Raw genomic sequence first — 24,658 nt, forward strand, 5'->3', positions numbered from 1 at the left:
AAGGCCCAACTCCAGCTAGGCTAGCCTAGCTGAAAAAGTAACCTCATGAAACCCACTGGAACCTGTTCGTTACACTTACAGGATAAATGAATGACCATTGCCAGACGTTTTAAGTGGTGGGGGGTAGCCGCCAGACGCCCTTAAAGACCCAAATTTTTCCAGCTAGGCTAGCCTAGCTGAAAAAGTAACCTCATGAAACCCACTGGAACTTGTTCGTTACACTTACAGGTATGAATGAATGACCATTGCCAGACGTTTTAAGTGGTGGGGGATAGCCGCCAGACGCCCTTAAAGACCCAAATTTTTCCAGCTAGGCTAGCCTAGCTGAAAAAGTAACCTCATGAAACCCACTGGAACTTGTTCGTTACACTTACAGGATAAATGAATGACCATTGCCAGACGTTTTAAGTGGTGGGGGGTACCCGCCAGACGCCCTTAAAGACCCAACTTTTTCCAGCTAGGCTAGCCTAGCTGAAAAAGTATCCTCATGAAACCCACTGGAACTTGTTCGTTACACTTACAGGATAAATGAATGACCATTCCCAGACGTTTTAAGTGGTGGGGGGGGGGGGGGGGTAGCCACCAGACGTAATGAAACCCACTGGAACTTGTTATTTACACTTACAGGATATATGCATGGCCGTTGCCAGACGTTTTAAGAAGTGGGGGGGGGGGGGGGTAGCCGCCAGATGCCCTCAAAGACCCAATTTTGCCAGCTACACTATAGCCCTGGCTGGAATAGTAACCTCCTGAAACCCACTGGAACTTGTTCTATGTTTGTATCTCACCTGATAAACACTGTCGACATAGTATTCTGGTGTTCTTTCAATAACTTTCCACACTTTTGAGCTATATGACCACCAAATTCACTCCTCAGATCATCTAATGATTGCTGTCAAGTGTTTATATTGGTGAAGTCCGACTGTACGCCAACAGTCAAAAAGTCAATGAACTATACCATTTGAAAATCTCTGTAATCACAAAGTCGATACGTGGACGAGACATTACTTCGCTTTTGCCTTGTTAGATGGTGAATATTTGTAAGCTTCCGTTTCTAATTCATACAGCACCAGCATATACATGTCTGAGAATAGCGGTAAAGAAGATCAGAGTCTTTGGCAACAAGTGCAAAATTAAATTCTGTGCCTTATTTTGCTAAAGAAACGTGGTAGGAGGACAACGACCTGTTAGGCAATATGGCGGACCAATAGCTCTATATTAGTAGTGTTATAGAATAAATGACAATGATGTAGTTCTGAAGCATACTTTTCATTAGATACTTTTGCAATGACTCTTTTAATCGAACTAAGTATATATCCATGACTTGCTCCTGAATTACGGCAGAACGATTCGGTGAGGAAAGTTTTCTGTCATGTCATTACGGAAGAAGTGAACGTGTCAATATTTTGCTATTTGTTCCATAATCATTTCTGAAGTGGTTAAATGTATTTTCCTATTTAAACATTTTTTTCTTTTATATAATACCTACGTTGCATCCAAATGCCTATTCGTTGAAAAAATGCGGGCCATGTATTCAAAGGTCAAAGATCATTGGTTAATGGAAGTAGGGCATACATTGTACAACATTTCACTAAGTTGTTGTTGTTGTTGTTGTTTGTTTGTTTGTTTTTTGTTGGGGGGGGGGGATGATTCAAAGTGTCCTAACACCTTGTATAATACATGTATTTAGTTTTGTAGTCACGACTCTTGCTATGTATGATGCCAAACTCTTCCCGCTCATAAATGCAGCCGTTTCAGGGAAATAATTATGATAATGATTTGGTAATGCTGAAGTGGTTCATAACATTCCATTGATATTATGTATAGAACAGAAAGTGAATTTGACAATGGTATATGATATCCGCAATTTACTCTTTGACAGGTTCTATCATCCGATTAATAATGTATAGATTGAATATACAGTAGTCCCCTATTCAGTAACTACAGGTTAAGTTAGATAAGCTGCATTCACTTTGCACGCGACCATGGCGTTATAGCCAAAGATGATTGAATTCTGTAAATCTCTGTGTGCCTGCACAGGATTGGAAAACGAAACAACTTTCTGTGTATAGAACAACGAAACAGAAACTGGTGCATGCATTATTCTCAGTCACTTTGTTATGCATAATGATGGTTTGCTCATTGCAGTTCCGGAATCTCAGCTCGAGGGACTCGAATTGATCCCAGATCAGTCGGCATGCGTGTATCACCCAAAACAATATCTGAACACAATATAACTGCAGTTCTCCATAGTCTCTATTGGTTGCCGATACGGGCTGGTATCGAATTTGATTTTCATATTATTTACAGTACCTTGTATTTAAATGTTTTCATCGAAATGCCCGTATACGGTATGCGTATCTCAGTGAACTCTTTAAACCCTAGTTGTAATCTACGTGCCAAGAATCTCATGTTTTCAATAAGCGTGAACTCCAAGACATGTCGTGATAAGGACTTTAAGACAATTGGCATCGTCATTATAAAACGAATTCCCCTTTTACAAGACACGTTTTAGATTTTAGATAGAAATATGGATTCGTTTGAATGCATACAAACAGCTTCTTAAATCCTCTTACATTTTGTTTTTAAGATATGGTGTATATTTTAGAAGTGTAAGAAGCATGCTCTTGTTTTAGAGGCTTTGAGTACTGGTAAGAAGCATATGTTATTCTTATAGATTATGTGAATAAGTACGCATTCAAGAACGTTTTGAATAAAACGTATCCAGACAACTGCATATCATATTTTCACATCTCTCTTCATGCAGATGTATACTCTTGCCGAGAAGGTTAACTGTTTGATAGATATAGTGCTCACCTTATTGAAAAGGTAATTGGGTACATTTTTGGTTTCAGTATATTATTCAAACACAACTAAGTTAACTTTTACATTAACATTTTCACAACTCACAAATTCCACACGCACACACATTTCATGATTCACAAGATCCAAGTTACACTAATCCTATTTACTTTGCAGAGTGCAACAACAACATAAGTTATATACTGAGCAAATAGGCTTACATCAGTTCGCACTATTCAAGGTTTAGAGTAGTTAAGGAACTAAATCGTACCCGATTTTGTGATGCTAAGTTGCACCCTGAGATGATGGGCAATATTGCCCCTATAAAGGAGCAGGCAGTGACACTGACTTGCTCCTTTAAAGGAGCAATTATGCAGCAGTCATGGAGCAAATAGGCACCACATAGGTGCAACATCATACCAATAAGGCACAAGATTGCACCCTCAAGAGAGGGTACATTCTTGCATCCTTCGGGCATAAAGTTGCACCTAAAGGTACGAGGTTGCGCCTTTTTCAAGGGGGCAAAGCTGCTCCCGAGGGTGTAACTTTCACCATTTCTTGCGGGTACAAAGCAGCACCCAAAGTTCCAAGATTGCACCCTCAAAACAAGGCACATTCTTGGAACTTTGGGTGTTTCTTTGCACCCTCACGAAAGGACGTAAAGTTGCACCAAGATGTAAAGGCTACACGGGGTGCAAAGGTACGCCGAAAGGTAAAGGGTGCAAGATCGCACCCTCAAGAAAGGTGCAACTTAGCACCACTTAGTGTGGGTAGAAAGATGCACCCTCAAGAAGAGGTGCAATCTAGCACCACTTAGTGTGGGTGGAAAGATGTACCCAAGGGAACATTTTCTCACCCTCAATAAAGGGTTCAACTTTGCACCCTCTCTGCAGTATTATTTTATACACACGTGAATTCCTTGTTCCTGTGAGCTACGTTAAATATGAGCGTGACCCAGTATTAGACACGTGTCAAGCCTTTGCAGACACAGAATTTTTTTCTTCATATTGTTTAAAGGTAATTTAAAACAAATTTAAATATATATCTAATTAAGTTAAGAGGAGCAAATGTGGAGATCATGACCTGTGATACATGTTACGGGAAGTCTATATTTTTATGTGTACTCGGTTTTTTTTTTTCAACTACAACTTTACCTATGAGCTAATTGGATAAAGAAGCTGAGCATTCCTTTTTTTTTTATCAGTTAATGTCAGTGCTGGAGTATTATTCTTGAAAAGTTGGCATCTAAATGTCCTCCAAACCAAGTACTTACTGTATAAAATTATATTCCTGTGAGTTACGTTTCTTATGAGCATGACAGATCTGTAGACACGTGTCATAGTGGTTACAAACACTAAGTTTCCTTTGCTTTCATCGTTATCAAGAAGCGATTTTGAACAATTTCAGATGTTCTGTTTTTTTTTTTTCAATTTCGTTACGAGAAGGCAATAATGATTTCACGTAAAACATGTTAAGGACAGTTGATAGTTTGGTTATTTTATCATTACTCATCTTCGTCTTCTCAACAAGAAGATGATACACATGAGCTCATTTGCTAAAGGAGTTGAAGGATGTTTAATTGCTGGTAGCCACGTAGGGGCTTTTGTCATAACATTTTGCATCTTAATCCCTCGAAACTAAGTACATGCAGTATTAGTTTATAGATAACATAATATTTTTGTTGTTGCTGTGAGCTTATTCATATGAATTTTAGACATGTTTCTCAGATGTTTCTGTCATATGCTTTACTGAAGAACAGCAAATGTTGAGTTTATTGGCAAGAGAGGTTGATCATTACTTTACATTTAAGTTCATTGAAGTGCAGGAGCATAAACTTGTCTTGAAATATTAGCATCAAAAACCCTCCAAACCAAAAACGTGCAATACTAGACACGACAGGAATTCCTTGTTGTTGTGAGTTATGTTTCTTAAAAACCCAGAATTTGTCTGCTTTTGTAATGTACTATGTTCAAAAACACTCTTGAACAATTTTCATATTTCGTTTCTTTCTTAAGAGAAGAAAACGGTGAGGTCATGTGAAGCATGTTCCTATAAGTTTTATTTCGTTAGTAATTTTTCGTTACCCATCTCCTCAACCGTGTAAGGTGATACGGTACCTAAAAGGTCATAGGCCAAAGGTGTTGAGCTTTACTTCCCCTTTTTAAAGTAAATTTAAGAGCTGGGGCATTATTTTTAAAAAGTTGGCATTTTAAGCTATGTACACCGAGGATGAGTCTTACTGATTGTATTTTTTATGAGCTTGATAGAGTATTAGACAATTGTATAAAGTGTTTGCAAAAACTGTTAATGTATTCCCTTTTGCTAATGTCCAAAGAGTTCATTTGCCAAGTTTTGATTGTCTTTTGTTTTAATCATCAGGGGTTTGTTTTATCATGGTCATAGAGGAAAGAAACTTAATTATTAAAAAAAAAGCCTTCATATAAGAAGAGATACTGTAGGACACAATTTCATCAAAAGTTGTGATTTTCAACATTTCCAAAATGCAATTGATGAACATTTCTTCCCAGGGCACAGAAAGAAAGTAGTTTTTGGTCTTTTTTTTTTTTTTTTTTTTTTTTTTTTTTTTTTTTTTGTTCACGTCAGTATGTTATAATACCCGCGGGTTTACGCCCATCCCACCAATTTCCATCCGGATACTGTACCCGGCCCTATTTTCTTGTTTTTTGTTTTTTGTTTTTGTTTTACACTGCAAAGAATATGAGAACACTGATGTTTGAGAATTATCCCGACATGTTTGATTGGGCAATTCTTTTTTGATGTCTATTATTCTTTCCAAATAAGTTTTTTGGTTATCACTGAGGACAAATACAGATACCCTATTTCTTCTACCAAAACCACAGCACTGTATATTCTCATATTTCTACAGTATTTCGTCTCAACACTTGCCCTATTGATATTTCAAAGCATGTTTCCCTGTGCGCTCAAGAAACTCCCCCATTAAAGGAGACCTCAGGGTGATACTCAGATTTTTACATTTGTACAACTATGAATTAGTTATACTGAGGACAGAGTTTTAGAATTTGTGATAATTGGGATGAAGAATAAGAATATTTTCAAAAAAATAGAACAAATTGCAATGAACAAGGATGATGGCATGGGAGAGTCACCATAAGAATGCATGAGTTGGGGCTCAAGGAAGCAGAACAAAAGAATAAGGCATGCATAGATTATAGACAGGTGAACTCGCAAGCAAGCGGTATTGTTATGGAATTACACTGCTATCATTTCTGAAATATGTGAACCTTATAGCTGGTAAAATTGGATCTTTGAGAGCGTCTGGGGGCTACGCCCCACCACTTAAAGCGTCTGGCAACGGTCATGCATTTATTCTGTAAGTGTAAGAACAAGTTCCAGTGGGTTTCATGGGGTTACTTTCCTAATTTTCAGCTAGGCTAGCCTAGCTGGTAAGAGTTTGGTCTTTGGGGCGTCTGGCGCCTATTGTCTGCCAACAATCATTCAATTATCCTTTGAGTGTATCACAAGAACAAGTTCCAGTGGGTTTCAGGAGGTTATTTTTCCAGCTATATACAGGCTAGTCTAGCTGGAAAAAGTTTGGTCTTTAAGGGCGTCTGGCGGCTACCCCCCCCCCCCCCCCCCCACCACCACCACTTAAAACGTCTGGCAATGGTCATTCATTTATCCCGAGTGTAACGAACAAGTTCCAGTGGGTTTCATTAGGTTACTTTTTCAGCTAGGCTAGCCTAGCTGGAAAAAGTTGGGTCTTTAAGGGCGTCTGGCGGCTACCCTCCACCACTTAAAACGTCTGGCAATGGTCATTCATTTATCCTGTAAGTGTAACGAACAAGTTCCAGTGGGTTTTATGAGGTTACTTTTTCAGCTAGGCTAGCCTAGCTGGAAAAATTTGGTTCTTTAAGGGCGTCTGGCGGCTACCCCCCACCACTTAAAACGTCTGGCAATGGTCATTCATTTATCCTGTAGGTGCAACGAACAAGTTCCAGTGGGTTTCATGAGGTTACTTTTTCAGCTAGGCTAGCCTAGCTGGAAAAATTTGGGTCTTTAAGGGCGTCTGGCGGCTACCCCCCACCACTTAAAACGTCTGGCAATGGTCATTCATTTATCCTGTAGGTGTAACGAACAAGTTCCAGTGGGTTTCATGAGGTTACTTTTTCAGCTAGGCTAGCCTAGCTGGAAAAATTTGGGTCTTTAAGGGCGTCTGGCGGCTACCCCCCACCACTTAAAACGTCTGGCAATGGTCATTCATTTATCCTGTAAGTGTAACGAACAAGTTCCAGTGGTTTTCACGAGGTTACTTTTTCAGCTAGGCTAGCCTAGCTGGAGTTGGGCCTTTAAGAGCGTCTGGCGGCTACCCCCCACCACTTAAAACGTCTGGCAATGGCCATTCATTTATCCTGTAAGTGTAACGAACAAGTTCCAGTTGTTTTCAAAGGGTTACTTTTCCAGCTAGGCTAGCCTAATTTTGGGGGGTCCTTTTTTTGGCCCTCCTGGCCACACCCACCACCGATGACCAGCCAGACGTGCATTTCCATACTCAGGGGCGTATGTACTAAATTGCTATACACATAAAAATTGGTAACCTTTTCAGCTAGGCTGACCCCCGCTGGCTCCCGGACTATCACGTATTGTAAATGGACGTCTTCTCCACGCTGTGCTAGTTCACCCAAAGTTTATGTTTACATCATGAATCATTGGACCGCAAAACAAAAACACTGCCGTAACTCATTCTGAAAGGTAGGCGTGTCGGGAGGAGGGGACGCGCGATTAGAGCCGCGTCTGATTTGTCAAATCCTCGCACCACTTTTGACAACCCGCCAATCAGGTGACGGCAAACCCGGCGCTGACTGAAGATGTGAGAGACCACGGACGAGAGTGGAATAACGCGTGTGAAGAAAAGAGGGGGAAAATACGATATCTCAATATATATACAGTGACAATCACTCCAAATAAGCAGTGTATCCCATGATCAAACGAGCAACGCTGACACGACCAAGGGCTGAACTATCGTGAATTTTCGACTCCTAACAGCACCAGCAGTGAAGTTTTCATACATTGATACTGCCCAATTCATACGGTCTGGCGTGAGCCTTTGCAAAAGAAAGAAAAGACTACGATAAACATTCACGCGGGCTGACCCGAGCAACTGCAGTATAACTGTACCAACTTCCTTCTCTTGAGAGCAAAAACAGTCATCAATCATGAAATCGAGCACCGTGCCAGTCCTGTTGGTGATGCTGTCGTGCTTTAGCTTCAGCTTGGCAGTTCTCAACGTCGACCCTCTGCAAGGTAAGCCATTTTACTTTCTATATTCACATGGCAGTCAAAGGCACGACTTTCACGGGGAGTTAGTACTTAGTAGTGTAACCATGTTGGAGCTCCATGGTGTAATAAACATTTGGAGACAACGTTTTTGAACATTCAAGAGAGAGTCGATAAGTTTTGCGATAGGAGCTGTTTCCTTTTCCTACTTTTGTCCTTATCACGTGATTTATGGTTTGTATTGACAGCTTTTTCTGTGAATGCTAAATCATCTCCTCATCCACATGTTTGCCCTTTTTTGTTGTTGCAATCATAACAACGATCAAAATAGTCAAACGCACTAAAAAACGAGCAAGTGATTCACTGGCGAAACCAAGTTGAAGAGCGCAAAATTTAACTTTCGGTTTCTTGTCGCTGCTCGCTGTCATACAAAGTATCACACTAATTGGCCACCTAACACGTGGTAATGTGAAACACACAAAAAAAGGATTAATCACGAGATAACGGGACCATTTCCTCGAAAGATTCTCATATCTGTCTCACTTTGGAGCTTTCCTCATCTCATGCACAGTTGTTGCGTACACGTGTTCCTATGAGTCATGATGTTATGTAGAGGCAGCCTCGTTCCCACCTCCCTGATCATAACACGAACAGTTTGCTGGCTCGTCCCAGGCTCGCCCTCCCCTCTCCGAAGAGAGAAAAGTTGGTGGTGGGGGGAGGGGGAGTGGGTGATGACATTGAAAACTTATATCCCAGAAATTCTATATCTCAGGTAGTTGGTGAGTATAAACCTATGAGAATAAATACAAATAAAAGTTCATGTAGAGTCTGCCCTCAGAGCAGAAAATTATTCATAAAGATAAGCGCGATGTAACTTCACTTTCAATTATCGGCCTCCAGCTATCACAAACCAGGGAGGTGAAAGAGAGATCCACCCACTCCCCTCCCTGCACAAACCGTAAACAGGAGGTCTTGAAACCCATGGGAGCTGGAGGTCAAAATTGAGAGTTTCACCTTTCCTTGCAGAGTTGAGGTCAGAAATAATTTGTTTCGTCTTTGGTGTTTGTTTGTTGTTTTTTCAGTTGAAAGTATGTTTGTGCTCTCTAGGAAAAATGCCAGAGGGTCTTCCCGGTATTCCCAGAAATGCCACTTGGTCAGGCGTGTTCCGCGAAATGATTTAGCCATTTCTTTTCGTATACGTCGCTATGACGATTGTTGATAGGATCCCTTGCGAAAAATTTCGCAGCCAAAAAACAAACAAACAAACGCACAACAACAAACAAACAAACAAACAAAAACAAAGCAAAATAAATCAAGCACAATTTGCCATGGAGCAGTAGACTCAATTCAAATGTGTATGTGTGTTCGAATTCTCGTTTACTCGGCTGCGGCAAGACGAGTTTCTGACAACAGAGCCTGGGGGATTTTCCAGAAAGGAAAGAAGGGACATTTCGCTTTCCCTGCGTTTCTGTACTGAAAACTCAGATTATGTAGGCCTTACATGCACCTACTGTCGTCTTTTTTTTCACAAGGAAACCCCTCAATTTGTGTTTTTATGTGCTAATAAGATTGTAATTTGACTTTTTTACATTCTTACAGCAGAAAAGTGAGCATACTATAGTAGTTGATTTCTACTGTTATATATAAATTCTCTCTCATCCCCCATAAAAAAAAAAAAAAATCATGGAGTGTAGGGCCTAATATCATGCCATCTTCAACTCATTTTTTTTTCTTATGAAGGAAAGTTTTGATGAGTGATTTTTCCCCGTGTAGTCATATGATTATTGTGATCATTTGATAATCAAACCAAGTCTAATGATTGTGTGAAAGACAGAGCCAGAGCTTCACACTCTAATTACCTTGTCTCGCAGAAGAACGAACAAAAAAGTGAAGGCAAATCTCTAATTATTGCAGGAGAGAATGTAACACCATGGAGGTGGAAGGAGACCCACCTCCCTCCCTGTATGTACAGCCTTGCTTCTTGTGTAAATCCGCCACCTGTTAGCGTCACATTAGTTTGATTCTGATTGATTCTGATTTCCACGTTCCACGTCAGAAGAGGATTCTAGGAACCACTAGCGTATTCCCATTGTGACCTCTTCCCCTTGCCCCTCCCCCTTAACCCCCCCAAAAACGAACAAACAAAACAAAACAAAACCAGAATAAACAAACTAAAAAGAAAGCAAACAGATATGCGCATAGCAAACAAAAACCCACAACAAAATAACACGATACTCCTCTACCAATAATTGACAAATTCAAACGACCACCCTCCTCCCACGATCATGGTAGAGTCAGAAATAATTTACGTCATTCGCTCTACGCCCACCTGTGACCTCTAACCTTTAGCAGCTAGCAGGTGTGTTAATTGCTACAATGTCATCACGTGCTAACAAAATAATAGACATTCATCACTTTTGTAATTTCCCACTCCTTTCTGGCTGTTTATGTTGTCAAAAAGAATTACTCTTGTGCCAATCACTCATCGCTCCCCAACTTCTGTCCCAGATGTTAGTAGATACGACTAAAACTTCGAGGGACGCGACATTCCCCAATTGAATGTTGTGGATCATGGAGCTATTATCTGATATGTTTTCATGAATTGATATCAACATCACGTATCTGTAAGCAGCCAGGTGGAAGATGACCTTCATCTCTTCCCACCTCCGTGGTAGGAGGAATTGAGATTATCCTCATTCCTTTTTCTTTCATAGGGGGGACGTCCACGATCATTCCTCCACGGTTTTCTCATGATGTCAGAGAGAAGTATAGATGATATAAGTTATTCTGAGAATATCCATGTTCCACTCTGTATCACTTCGGCTGCTAGCCTGCTTACTTGACATGATAGGGACCATTGTATCACAATGTGGTATGAATCTCAAAAACATCAGGGACGTAGCTCCGTGAGAACAAGGACCTATTCAAGGAAAAATGCATGTTGACGTCTGTTGATTTATGATAAGCTGATCATTACTTGTGTGCCCCCCCAAAAAAAGAATAATCATATGAATTTGTCCCATATATTTATAATATTTTTTCAGCTATTTTCTTTAGGTTACTTGATCTACCCACAAAACCAGAAGATTCTGTCGCTGACATCATCTGTCAATCATTGCTACATTACTGATTTGATTAACAAAAGTCACTGAAACGCACCTTCCCCTGAACTGACCATAAATTTCATGCTACTAAACACGTCTTTTGCAGTGGTCAAGCCTATTGAAACATGCAAGTTATGGCCAGATTAGGGGAAGGTGTATTCCAATGTCTTCTTTAACCAAATTAGAAATGGAACTGTGATTGATAGATAATATTATCAAAGGAATCTTAGTATGGAAGATTTTTTTTTTCGGGGGGGGGGGGGGATCCAAGCAGAGAGGTGGAAGAGGCTCTCTTCCACCTCCCTGATCCAAGTGATCGGGGGAAAAGCAATGTAAACATTGTATACAATCATCTATGACACATATTTAGATATTTTATCGGCCACACAAGTTGCACACAAGTGGCTCTCAGGATATTAGAAATCAACACATGTAACGTGCTTGCATTGCACAGGTCCTTGAAAGAGCAGCGAGTATTACGGTAGTCAGAGATGAGCAGTTTCCATACCTGCACTCTATGACTAATGTTGCCAAAGCTGAGGTCTAACCACAGTGCCAGCATTACACACTTGAACTTTTACAAGGACTAATAGATTTTCGAATTGCCCCTTGCTGCCACCTCTCGTCATGTCAACCTCGGATATGGTCAGGTCTGGAAAAAGACTCCAACACACAGGTGTCGATTAGGCGCCTGCTAAGATGATGCATCATGGCAATACATGTAAAGGCCATTGTGTTTATCCAAGACAAGGCCCCGCATTGCGGGAGGTGGGGGTTCACAATGACCAGAGGAGGCCATTATTCATCTCGTGTTTTATACACCAATCGATTGATCCTTATTTCTTCTTCTTGATACAGCAAAGGAAGTAAATAAAGGGATTAGATATTGACGAGACGTGGGGTTTAAAGCGATCCAATCAAGACAGGTGGTGTGGAGCATTATAACAGAGTATTGCGATTCGACCCGACAGGGAAGCAATAAGGCCACTTTCTCCTTAGGACTTGTTTTTGTTGTGAAGTGGCAAGGGCTGAGAAAACGAGTTCCAGGGACCATGGACCCTACCGGTCAATGCAGGGACGTTGCAACAGCTCGGCACGTCTAACAACTCTCTCTTGGAACATCCATCGCAAGACGGTGTAGCACACTATACATGCTGATTTTGATTCCATTGCCCCGGGAACCATTGCGTGGGGAGGACGCAATGTGATCTGTGAGACCACGTGCTCTCCTTTCAGGTCACGGTTTCCAGTCACATGACACTATAACGATAGTGCCCCGAAGCGAGCCAATTAATCTTTTCACTTTTCGTTATGTTTTGTTTTTTCAAATTGGAAGTCCTAGGGTAACGTTCTTTTCAGTGTTAAATTATCTTCAAGGTGGATAATCCACAATGAACCCAAATTCTCAGAAAGCACAACAGGGCTTACAAATTTGCACAAGCCTTTAGGATAGCATTTGCCATGTTTAACCGGGAATGCTATAAATAAAGAATCCACGCAGATATCAATCATGTAGTGAAATATCATCGAATTTACCACATTGAAATGCCATTAGAGACACTAGTAGTAGTACGCCTTCCATAAGCCGGGGGATGGGTGTTTTCAAATGATTATGGGTCTTTATTATAGCATATGTTCCAGGAGATCTGTGCAGTTTTAAAATACATAGTAGGAGAGATCTCGGGGTATGACAGCCTTCAACAATGTAACCCCTAAAATAGTGCTTACAAGCCAATTCCCTACCAAAGTAAATTCGACAATGTAGCACAATTTAGAAAAAAAAAAGTTCAATGCATTACTCCGTTCAACTACACAAGACGGGAAAAAGATACTTAGAGACAGAATAGAAAAACACATGTTCTGAGAGGGCATATCTACACCATTTTAACTTATCTTAACTACCATTAAGCAGGGACCAACTACTAACTAGACTGATAAAGGTCAGTGGGAGGGAAATGTTCGAATTCATCCAATCTCAAAATGTCCGGTCCCGCGAGTGCTGTTCAAAGTACATGAAACACTTTAAAAAGAGAGAGTATTTATAGTTCCAAGTACGTTCTGTATCTTATGTAGAAGATGGTCATGATAGAATGGAAAAAAGTCTAAACGATATCTGTCGACACTTCCGAGGCTGTCAAGTGCTTAAAATGATAAGGTAGGATTGGTCTCACAGTATTTCCTGTTTAGCAGTGAATGACAATTAACAATATATGTCATCTCCATTGAAAGCCGTGTTTAAAATGATTTTAAACACCGACTCATATCCCAATTATCTGCTCTTCTAGCTGCTTGGGTCGAGTTCATGATGATGGTTTGATAACTCCTTGGTTTGCACAAGGAGGTTAAGAGCTCCGCACAGGACCTGTACGTCGTCCAGCTCCACCTCCCTGGTTCCCTCCTATGTATATCCAGGGAGGTGAGAATTCCCACCTCTCTGGTAGTGGTATATCAAGCTCGGTATCTTGTGATGACATGTGACCAATCAAACACCAAACCTGGAAAGGTGCTGGAGAAAACGTTAACGGCATGTTAGAGATGTGATTATATCAGATGGATCAAGCTGTCCTCTTCGAGGCGTCCTGCTCGTTGTTGACCCCGCTCCTGATTCAAGGTCAATGGAAGAGGTGAGGGGGTCAGGGCGCTGCACCCTGGGAAAAACAGGGGCAATCCACGCGGCCTGCCTGCCAGCTCCGGAGATGTTTTCGAAAAAATATCCACCAAACAACAGGATCTACCGTTTATCCCATCGTGGGCTCTATACATCCGACTGCTTTTCGCATCAGGCTGTTGCGATGCCGCTAATGGAGCAACAGTTCTGTTGAAACATCCGGGGATATTTCTTGCTCCTTTATCCTAAAATAGACCTTTACACTGGATCTGCTCGGATAGGAAAGTATGTCGCAGTTAACAGGTGTGTTTTCCAAACACATGAGAACAATATATTCCGTAACTTCAAGTGGGCGAAGCGAGAAACCTCCAAAACGAAGGGATCAATAGGCGGTGACAGCTTATCAACAGAACATTATTATATTTTCGCGTCACATTTGTCAGACATTATGCCCACGACGGAGGCCTATACAGGACAAGAGCCCTTGTTTTCTATACAGATCCATAATACATTGTACTTGAATTGAGTGATATTCGTAAGGAGGAAGATTACAAGAGAGAGAGAGAGAGAGAGAGAGAGAATTAAGAGAAATTCCGAGACTCCCTACCCCTCCCCCTCCCCCAAGACATAGGCCTACTCCAATCTATAGACTGGCGCGTAACTACAACCAGGGATGTGTTAGAGAGACTTGCTCCAACCATGGAGCTACAATGTTTAGGACATTTGTTTCATTTCATTTCATGTCGTTGTCATTTCATTTTTAACTCATTTGATTACAACCTTTAAATACACAGATAATAACACAACAATACAATGAAAAACAAACTTTAAACAGTAATACAATTTTGTGAATTTCAAGACAAATTCCGACATGAATAATACCGTACATGTAGAATGTAGGGCCTACATGTAACTCCATGTTCCCACCATGGACCGTAGGTCCATGTTCCAACTATGGAGCTACAACATTATCTCCATGATATATGGAAGAACTCGGCAGGGCTCCAAACGTGATTATCACAAGCTTGGCATTTGTGACTATCTGTGGTATTTTGATGATCATATGATTAAATTTGTCGTGTCAAACAGGTTGAAGATAGGAGGAGTGCTCGTAAATAACCTGTTGAGAATAATAGGGCTCCCAGTAGAGGCAAAAAAAGCAATGTGATACTTGATGCCTCCGGTATCTACCATACGGGAGGGGACCAGGTACGTCGACCATCATAATATTGAAATACCGGGTAATCATTATGGATATCAATAGAATGTAAGTAGTGGTATTGCACCAATCTCGAACAAACCCATGAACCATTGGATGAGTTACCTTCATTACCTCCGTGATGTATGTTTTCTTAATCTAATGGTATACAGTGGTCTCCCGTTATAACGAAGTCCTCGGGACCAGCAGTTTTCTTCGAAATTTCGTTATAACCGAACAAATAAACAGTAAAAAAAAAACATACAGCCAACAATGTTGCGGCCTGCATTTTTACGTCATTGTAACCGGAATTTCGTGAAATAACCGTGTTCGTTTTAAATAATATAAAGGGAGTGCACTGTTCTATGTTGATGACTAGAAACGGATTGCTTCCACATATTCAGTCCATCACCACCCTGCTTGAAGTAGGCCTACATGAACGTTGGATATTGGAAAGATTGAAGGCTTTTCAACGATTTGAGAATTATCGCCTTTTTCATATATTTTTTAGCCAATCTGATCAAGGAGGTAGTACTGCTTGTAAGCGATCTCGCCTAGTACTTCCTTTGGTTTGATCTCACTGATATACGCATAAACGTCGCTCACACACATATTATATGACATAATGTTACATGACAATTTTCGTGTATGTACATGCAATATACATGAATGTGTTCATGTGTATGTACATGAAGAGAGATAAGAGAAAATCCTGTGGATTCGACAACAGCAAGAAGGAGACAGAAAGCGCCCGTCATTCTTTGCTTTTCTAGGTCAAAGGTCGGCTCGCGTCACCAGGTACGCTGGTGCCCCCCTCCTACTCTCAATCGCGGATGAAATTGATGATAATCCATTGGTAATGGGTAAATGGAGCGGCTAACTGGGCCGAGAAACTTCGTGGCAAGAAACTGAATGAGGGGAAGAGGAAGAGGAGCCACTCCCATGCAGAGCCGAAATGCCAATCGCTGTTGGGCCCGCTATCATTTTGATTAATCGAATCAGGCAAATATGTGAGATCTTCTCCAAATGTTCAGATTAAAACTACGAGTATTATCGTTTTGGAACCCTGGGGTGGAAGAAAGATGATAATCTTGTTAATAAGGATGATAAAACATTCTCTCGTTTCAAAGCAAGCGATGTGTTTATTCACAAAAGACTTCAATCATGAAGAAAATGTGCGGAATTTCCCAGAGGTCATCATGTTGAACCTGATTTGGGGGGTGGGGGGGGGGGGGCTAGGGAAAGGAGGCATTTGCAGGGCTGACATGTTTACTTTGGAAGTTTCAGTGAAAATGCAACGTAACGCTCTTTTTGCGTCACGTACGTGCAAATATTATTTTCTCTGAAGTGTGAAAAAGGACTGCAAAAGAGGAGGAACGGGGCACAGAGGAAAACCAGTAAGGATGCGTTCATTTTTAACTTTTTGGAAACATAATCAAGCTTTTGAAACACGTTTCGTATTTTTCTAAATATTGAATGAAATGAATAGAAATATTCAAAAAATATAAAAAGTACCTTCGTGAGCGGCACTTTAGATTAGTGTATCAAAACGCTGATATCGCCTTCTCAAATTGAGCATAAACGCACCACTACACCACACACATACAGGACTTGAACAGGTGTACAATGGCCAAAAATAAAAGCATTACCCTTCGTAGACCTCTCTGTCGTTACCTTGCTCTTAAACCTAAAAAGTTCAAACCAACCGGATATATGGAGTTTTACACGAATATCGGTCACAATCACAAATGCAAATTAGATGACGTAATGATTTCATATGTCCATAGGTAGGCTATATTCTCCTATCTTTTCTGGACATGAATTCCATTTCAGTTGTTATGACGTACCACAAGCATTACATTCAAACGAGCGGGGTTGCAGTTGCCAGTTTATTGACTTTACATTGTTAATTTTTACATTGGTTAAATTCAGACGGTGATCCTTAACTTTGAGGATAAGCTCGTAATTAAGTTTGGGGCGCCGTGTGTCGAATGGTCTCTTTCGTCACGAAATCAGTAATTTTGGCAACGAAAGAGAACACACGACACTTGGCGCCCCATACATACATACTAACTCATCCTCGTAGTTAGCTGAGCCTCGAAGGATTACAAACCCTCTGTACGTCAGTAATGTGTGTCTATACTATGTCAAAAATACCATGCTCAATAGGAAAAGAATGATGTGATTAATGAATGACATTTCAGTAGAGACACTCAAGAAAGAATGCGTGTGTACTCGTATACTTCGCTCTGATAGTAGAGACTAATAATGCATCTGTTGTAATTTTGTGGACACACCCTATTTGGAATGAGATCGGAAATCCTCTTCCATAAAACGAACATCCGCAGGGTGTTTCAACTGCTACAGGAAGCGGAAAGGAGTCTACAGTTGGTTTATACGACAGCTTGCCCCGACTGTCGTTTGAAATAATACGTGTCTATAGGTCGTGTAATTCTGCCTCTTACACAATCTGTTGAGGTGACGTCTAATAAACATTTTTTTTTCTCTTCATCTATAGTTTGTCCGTTCGTTTACTCATACAGCATAAAAACACGTAATATCTGTAATGATTCAAAGCTGTGTCTTTTTATTATGAATCTGTATCATCCTTCGCTTTTAGTTCTCAAAGACATGATATTTTTTTTTAATATGGACCGTATTTTGATAATGCTTTGTGAAAAAGTGCTAACCTATTGGAAGAGTGCGTTTATATTGCTAATTGTTGTGCTCAGTCTTACGTCTCCGGAGTAGCATCTTCAGAGTATACACTGGTGTACCGGAGGGCTTCGCCTCCGCCACCATTACCCCAAGCAATGCTGGTATGCGCAATGGGGTATCACATACCGCCTTGATAGAACCCGTCACTGTAGCTTTGAGGGACATCTCGGGCAAAACACTATCCCGACGATGTTAGCACCGACCAGGCTTCGAATCCTTTATTTCAAAGTCTTGAATCTTTTCCCCTTTACCATAGTGCTTTTTATGCAGAGGACAGTGCTCCCTGGTTTCAATTTCAGTATAGAAACAATGAACCTGACGTCAACACTGAATTACAACTAACAATATCACTAATATTGTTTAGGCAAATCATTATGCATAGGTACCTATGCAATTATGTGTTAAGTCTCGGTACTAACCTTTCTTTTGGTGACCCGAAATTCATTTCTTTTGGCACATCCCCCGGGCCACCACGCTACGAACCTTATATATATATACATATATAAGATTATGATTATTATGTATGTGTAAAATATTTCAAAACAAACACAAAGTCACGCAGGGAATATTAAAAAAAGCACGAATGAGTTCGACTGGAACAGGGCGAAATAATTGGGGAAACACTATCATTGATAAAGATCATCTTAGGTATCATGTCCCTATATATTTTATGAATAACATACATAGAAACAGATCATTTGTCAAGAATAAGGGCGAGAGTAAAAGATGTCATTACTTCTGTAAGTATAGTCTAGTATGGCAAAATAAAGTAGTAATTCTTTCATTAATGTCTTCCAGAATTTCTGATGAGGGAGAGGATGAGGGCTGAGGAGTCGCAGCAGAGGGTGCAGCTGTTGCCGGAGAGCAACGAACAAACTCACGCGGCTGCTGAGACATCAAACTTCATGTCTGGGAGCGGAGAGGGTCCAGAGAACGCCCTCAACAGTCTACCATTCTCCGACCGGAGGCCGACACCGCCCACCAAATCTCCAAGCAGCAGCATCAGTGAAATGTTCTCCACGCAGCGTCCACGACTTCCAGAAACGCGCAACACGTGCTGCGTGCTCGGCGCCAAGGCCGGCAGAAATGGCCACCTCTGCAACCCGGAGCACTACCGGCGCCAGATGCTCATGAGGTACGTTAATGAGCAGAAGAGATTCAGTTTGGTTGCTAAGTTGCAATCGGCCGCATAATCCACGGCCCAGGACTTCCGAGTGAACCTACCTTAGTACCATACATGTTGGACAAACATATTTTGTCCAGGCGTGATATTGCGTGGTAGCCTGGTATTTGAAGATCTAAACTTTCGCTGTTGCATATTGTGTTCGTCGTTCTGACAATAAGCTGTGCTAGAACTTTGAGATTCAAAATGCTCGTGTCACTGAGTTGCACAGTTTTTGAGGGTTTTTTTTATCTTCTGTTACATTCTGGAAAGAAGAGAACTCTCCGTCTTAAACTATGAATTCCGAAGGACTCGAGATAACGCCTAAAAAAGCGCAGCAACAATTTTGCAATTTGCTTTGCAGTTATTGCTGAGTGAGTGAATGTTGGTCTGTTTTGAATGATTCACTCTCGTTGCGTCTCCTTTTGCAGGCATGATCTGAACAGGCCGGGCAACTTCAAAGTCTCTAGAGTTGATCCTCAGCGTTACGTGGATATTCGGCAGTACAGCAAGTGCGTCTCAGGTGCCCTTCCGCGGTTGGCCGATGAGTTTCAGCGCTGCTGCAAGCAGGCCTACGTCGAAACCCTGGACTTCGACTCCAGCGAGCAGCCATTTATGCTCGAGCTCCCGTTGGGATTGGACGGCCCCTCAAAGCCGAGGAAACCTTCGCGATCACACCACAAGACGCACGTGAAAGTGTAAATTGAGTCGCCATCTCATGTCCCTTGAACAGACGTGTTCACCGATTACACGAGTGTGAATGTATACTGGTGTGAATGTGGTCGGGATTTGGTGTGAAGTGTGTGAGAGCGGTTCAGACTGATGTAAAGCGTGTCTGCACTGGCATGAAGTGTAACTCGGACTGGGTCCGATTACCAAAAAAAAAAACAAAAAAAAAAAACGACTCTGACGACCATTGTGCTGGTCAGAAGATGATCCAACAGATTACGAGTATAAATGATTATGATTAAGTTCTAATTATACAGATAATAAGAATTTTTTTTATTTATGAGTTTTTGGAGATTATAGTGGTGTGGGTTTCTTATGTACGACGTAGATTGTTTCTCGGATGAATTTGGGCCTGAGAAAGAACTGTAGCAAATCAGCGTTTCCACCAATATGTTCTGTCCTTCGTCAGGATGAGCACGCTGTTGACAATAGGGTACAGCACTACCCCCCCCCCCCCCCGTCACCCCGGTCAAAAAAAAGAAAGATCCCTCACACACACTTCCCCTATTGAGGGTTGCTTGTTACAATAAGGGGTCACAAACATGGCAGAATCCACACCATGAAAGAATGGTACCTGATTGACTTATCCTATATAGTAATATGGCTAATCGGCCATTCCAAGTCCAAACCTCTCTTCCTGTGTGTCGGATGCGTCCCCAGTGAACCTGAGCGATATACCCAGTCTCCTGTGTTATCAAGTATGGGAGTGCCAGATACTACTATTTTGGTATACAACTGAGCTGGAGGTCGTTGTCTTGGGGGTTAACGTCAGGGTGAATCTCCAGACTCTTTCTGATTCTTTGTGTATGCCGATGTATAGAATGTCACAAGACAACCCCCTTACAAAAGAATGAAAGAAAGAAAGATGATTTTATAATGATGGTAATAATGATATGATTATTGTGAATTCATATTGCGTACCTGCTCATGAGTGTATAGTGTAATCAAAATAAAAGAAAAGCGAACAAACTGACAATTAACATAAATCAATTCTTAACTGATAATTCCCTGTTGTTTTTATCTTTCTTTTTGAAGCTCGTTCATTTTTGCCGAGTTATCCAAATTCTCAGGCTCAGGTATTTCGTAATGATTTTTGTTAATGTTATTGTGTTTTCTACTCTATTTGTATGAGTAGCAAAGTGCGCTTAGGAACGTCAGTATGAAGCGCCATATAAATGCAATTATTATTGTTATTATTAATGTTCAGCCAATGACGAATTGTCTTGATCCTCTCGTTTGATTTAAACTAAGTCACGATGACGTATGCGTTTTATATTCACAAGTATGACTAAATGGCTTGTAGTGTGTAATGGTGTCGGAGTAATTCGTTGTTATGAAATTTAGAGTATGTTTATACATTGTATGTGAGTATACAAAGTTGCCTCTCTGAGTACAAATCGATGAGCTGTGATCTGAGATGAAGATTTCTCGTTGGGCGGAGGAGGAGGACCAAGAGAAAATAAGATTAAATGTTAATCATCTAAAGGCATGGAATAAGTTTTGGTTGAATTGGCCGGCTTCAGGTTTTCAATGTTTGTTTGTTTTTTGTTGTTTTTTGTGAGATAATGGGAAATGTCTTATGAAATCATATGAAAGTGCATACAATTCTTAGAGGAATTCAAGGTTTCTTTGATGAAATTTGGTTTTGAAGTGGCTGAGATATCCAAAACAAAGCAATACTAATAAGAGGTGGGACCCACCCTTTAGTAGGATCGCTTTGTTTTACTGTGGTTTTGAACGTCTCGGCCATTTCGAAACCGACTTTCATCATGTAAACTTTTAATTCCTCTTGAATTTGTATACTCTTTGTTATTTCACAAGTGGTTTCTAGTTATCTTGCAAAAAGTTGAAAACTGAATCCCTATCTCAACCAAAGTATACTGTAAAACATGATATATTCGCGGCATGAATTTTTCGCGAATTGGAGCCGACGGCCTTTTTTGCGGCATGAAATTTTCGCGAACTGCCACTGGCATTCAGTGCATATAGTGTACAAAAGAACTTTCGCGTGCATTTTAATTTCGCGAATCTTCACGCTCGCGAAATTCGCGAAATTAAAATGCACGCGAAAATTTCTCGTTTTACAGTACCATTCCTTAAAAAAAACGACGAAGAAGAGTACGAGGTTATCTCCTGATAAAGTAGTACATCGCGGTTTTTTTTTTTTATGTATTCAGAAAGTCAAGGCATTCCGGATACAATGTACTTACATTCTGTCGATTTTCACCCACTCAGAGCGAGATATGCATCACTGTGGTTACCAGGTTAATGACGATGCGCTCAAAGCGCGTGACAAACCAAGACGGGAAACGGAAATTGTACCTATCATTGAACCCTCTGATTGTTGGTGACCTTTTTTTTCATGATTCGAGTCTTTTCTTTTTTTCACGGAAATACCGTTTTGGTGTTGGTTTGTTTGATTGTTAAATTTCCCCCTCCGAAACTGTTGATGTGCAAGTGGATTCGTGCGAAATGCACTATTATATCTTTCCGTCGATTAACGTGTACATGCACGATAATTTGCATTCCCCTGCAGGCGACGGAAGAATACTAAATTTGGATAGGAAAACAACTGGCGTGATAGCATCTGGCCTATTGTAATGTCCCCAATGACTTAAATCCAGGTTCGCATTTACAGTCGTTGACTACCATTTTGTGCCGTACTTTCAGTCCGAATTTTCCCTTGTGCCAGGAAAGCATTGAACAAGAACATTGCGAAATATTGTATCAAGAGTTTAATCGCAAAACGAACCAATTCCATTATTGTTAAGTTGAGATATTTACGGTTACTAAGTTGCTACAAAAAGAAAATATGGGAATACGTAGGCCTATTTGTAATCACAAGTTCAGGAATATTCCTTGTGATGTTACCACTGAAGTATGTATGACTGGAAAGGGTTTATTTCGCTCTATCTGATGATGGACTTACTTTAAAATGCTAAAAAAAATGACAGTTAGCCCATTTTGTAGCGAACCTCTTTGAATATTGTGGTGTATTGAAAAGGTAGTATTGAAAAGGTCGCTCTAACTTCGAATTAAAAGAAAATAATGCTCGTTACGGGATTTTTAAGGTTTACTTCCAATTTCGGTTCTAACTAATTTTGGGCGGCGGGGGGGGGACGGACAACAACAATAAAAGATGACCAACTTTCAAACATTTCAAACTGCGTGGAAACTCGAGAAATTTGAGGAGCAATATATTGCCAGTATTATGTTTTTCATTGCATCTATATTTCATTATTTGGTATATGTGGTACGCGTATAACATAATGTCCTAAGCATAATACTGTACTTATGACTGTGCGCTGGCGTGTGTATGTGTGTGTGTGTGTGTGTGTACGTTAAAGCGTTTTCTTATTGTCATTGTTTTGTATTTCATCATCTCTGTATTTCTATTGTATTGAATAAATATATGAAAATGTGCATTTCTATCAAAAGGTGGACGTTTGTTTTGGCATCGCCCCAGTGTCTGATTTCAACATGTATCATGCAGTGGTGAATCTACCGTGTGAAATGGAGAGAAACCAACATCTTTCAGTATAATTTGGGCACAATTCATTTTCGATATCATATTAAGAGAGTATCACAGTGAGATGCAATAGGAATGTGGCTGATCGTAGAAACACAACGTCTGCACTGGGCAATTTTCAAACCCTGTCTAACATGGGCTAAATCATCGCGATGTTGAAAAGTGCATGCATACTGCTTTTGAAGAGCGTTTCCAGCTAAGGTGTGGCTGAGTACCAGGAGACAAACCCGTGGCCGAGGAAATGGAAAAAAAAAATTCCCAAACATAATGAGAAGTTACCAAACGTTTCAGAGACGTAGTCAGAAACGTTGTCAAAAGACACGCAAACACACACACACGTACACAAATGAATTAAAAAAAGAAGCCTGTAAAGTATTGCACGACATTCATGATGAAGTACAATGTATATAATTATCGTTATTTTTGTCAAACTCCTGTTGCCGAGTATCCATCATCTAAATTTCGTGTATACATTGTAGTTCCGCAAAGGAACGAAGCCCCAAACCTCTCTGACCCACAAGGTCCAACTCCTCCAGGCATTGACCCCTGAAAACAAAAGCATGAAACCCCAAGCATAAGGCCAAGGCCAAAGCACGACACAATAACGAGCACGGGGGGGGGGGGGGGGGGGGGGGAGTGGATATGAATCATTCAACTACGGAGTTTCGTAGAAAAACATAACACATTCTTCCTTTCTCTCCAGAACGCAATTAGTCGCACACAATAAAATATCAGAACCCTGCCATGGCCATGCACTTAGAAACACATGCCTTTGCTTGAAAAGAACGCATGGTACAATGTATTTGAAAACAGAAACAAAATCGAGTTGTTCTGAAGAATAATTACGCACTCAGAGGAATACCGCATGATGCTATATACTACATGTACTGTACTTCTCTGTAAATGGAAAGAAGTTCTGAAAGTCTCTCGGGCCAAGGACACTTCACACGTATCACGACACAAACAGCGTGATAAAGTACAGTACATGCAAACCAGTTTGCTTTCTGCAAAATCTATCCCAAAAGAACTTGACGGCAAGTGTTCTGAGCTTGTCGAGTTGCCTTCTCTTTCTGCTCATCGGAATGAAATCTTATGTCGTTTTCTTTTCAGGAAAATGAATTAGGGATGGTACAGTATTGGTGGAGATGAGAATTGGGCTTTTAACTTTTTGCGAGGTACCAAGAAAACACTTATAATATAGTACAGAGTATACAATTTAAAGAGGAATTCAAAGTGTATTTGATGAAAATCGGGTTTGGAACGACTGAAACATCCAAAAACAAAGCGATCGTGATTAAGTGTAGGTCCCACACTTTATTAGGATCGCTCTTTTTTTGTTGTTGTTGTTGATATCTCAGCCATTTCAAAACCAATTTTCATACAATAAACGTTGAATTCCTCATAGAACTACATGCTCTTTCAATTTCATAAGAGGTTTCTCATTATCTCACCAAAAATGTTAGAAATCTGAAACAAGGTCTCAACCAAAACTATATGATCCCTTTAAGCTCTCCTCATATGAACATGGCAACGGTCCGGTTCTTTTTTATAG

At 40.6% G+C, this 24,658-nt stretch overlaps 1 protein-coding gene across 1 annotated transcript; it reads left to right on the forward strand.

Moving 5' to 3' along the window:
- The first annotated feature begins 7,741 nt into the window (after window positions 1-7,741).
- On the forward strand, window positions 7,742-22,687 carry LOC139718833 (uncharacterized). Its single transcript, XM_071630297.1, has 3 exons — window positions 7,742-8,085; window positions 18,485-18,821; window positions 19,280-22,687. Exons 1-3 carry the CDS (start codon window positions 7,998-8,000, stop codon window positions 19,548-19,550), a joined length of 696 nt encoding a protein of 231 aa, XP_071486398.1. The 5' UTR covers window positions 7,742-7,997; the 3' UTR covers window positions 19,551-22,687.
- The last annotated feature ends 1,971 nt before the right edge of the window (window positions 22,688-24,658 follow it).

The sequence above is a fragment of the Diadema antillarum genome, unplaced genomic scaffold (genome assembly GCF_040938485.1).
Source record: "Diadema antillarum isolate AM-2024a unplaced genomic scaffold, OU_Dant_1.0 scf00000100, whole genome shotgun sequence".
In the NCBI taxonomy this organism is placed as follows: Eukaryota; Metazoa; Echinodermata; class Echinoidea; order Diadematoida; family Diadematidae; genus Diadema; species Diadema antillarum.

Coding starts and splice junctions, on each gene's coding strand:
- LOC139718833 (XM_071630297.1), top strand. CDS start 7,998: ATGAAATCGAGCACCGTGCCAGTCCTGTTGGTGATGCTGTCGTGCTTT. Junction 8,086..18,484: donor CAACGTCGACCCTCTGCAAG/GTAAGCCATTTT, acceptor AATGTCTTCCAG/AATTTCTGATGAGGGAGAGG. Junction 18,822..19,279: donor CGGCGCCAGATGCTCATGAG/GTACGTTAATGA, acceptor CTCCTTTTGCAG/GCATGATCTGAACAGGCCGG.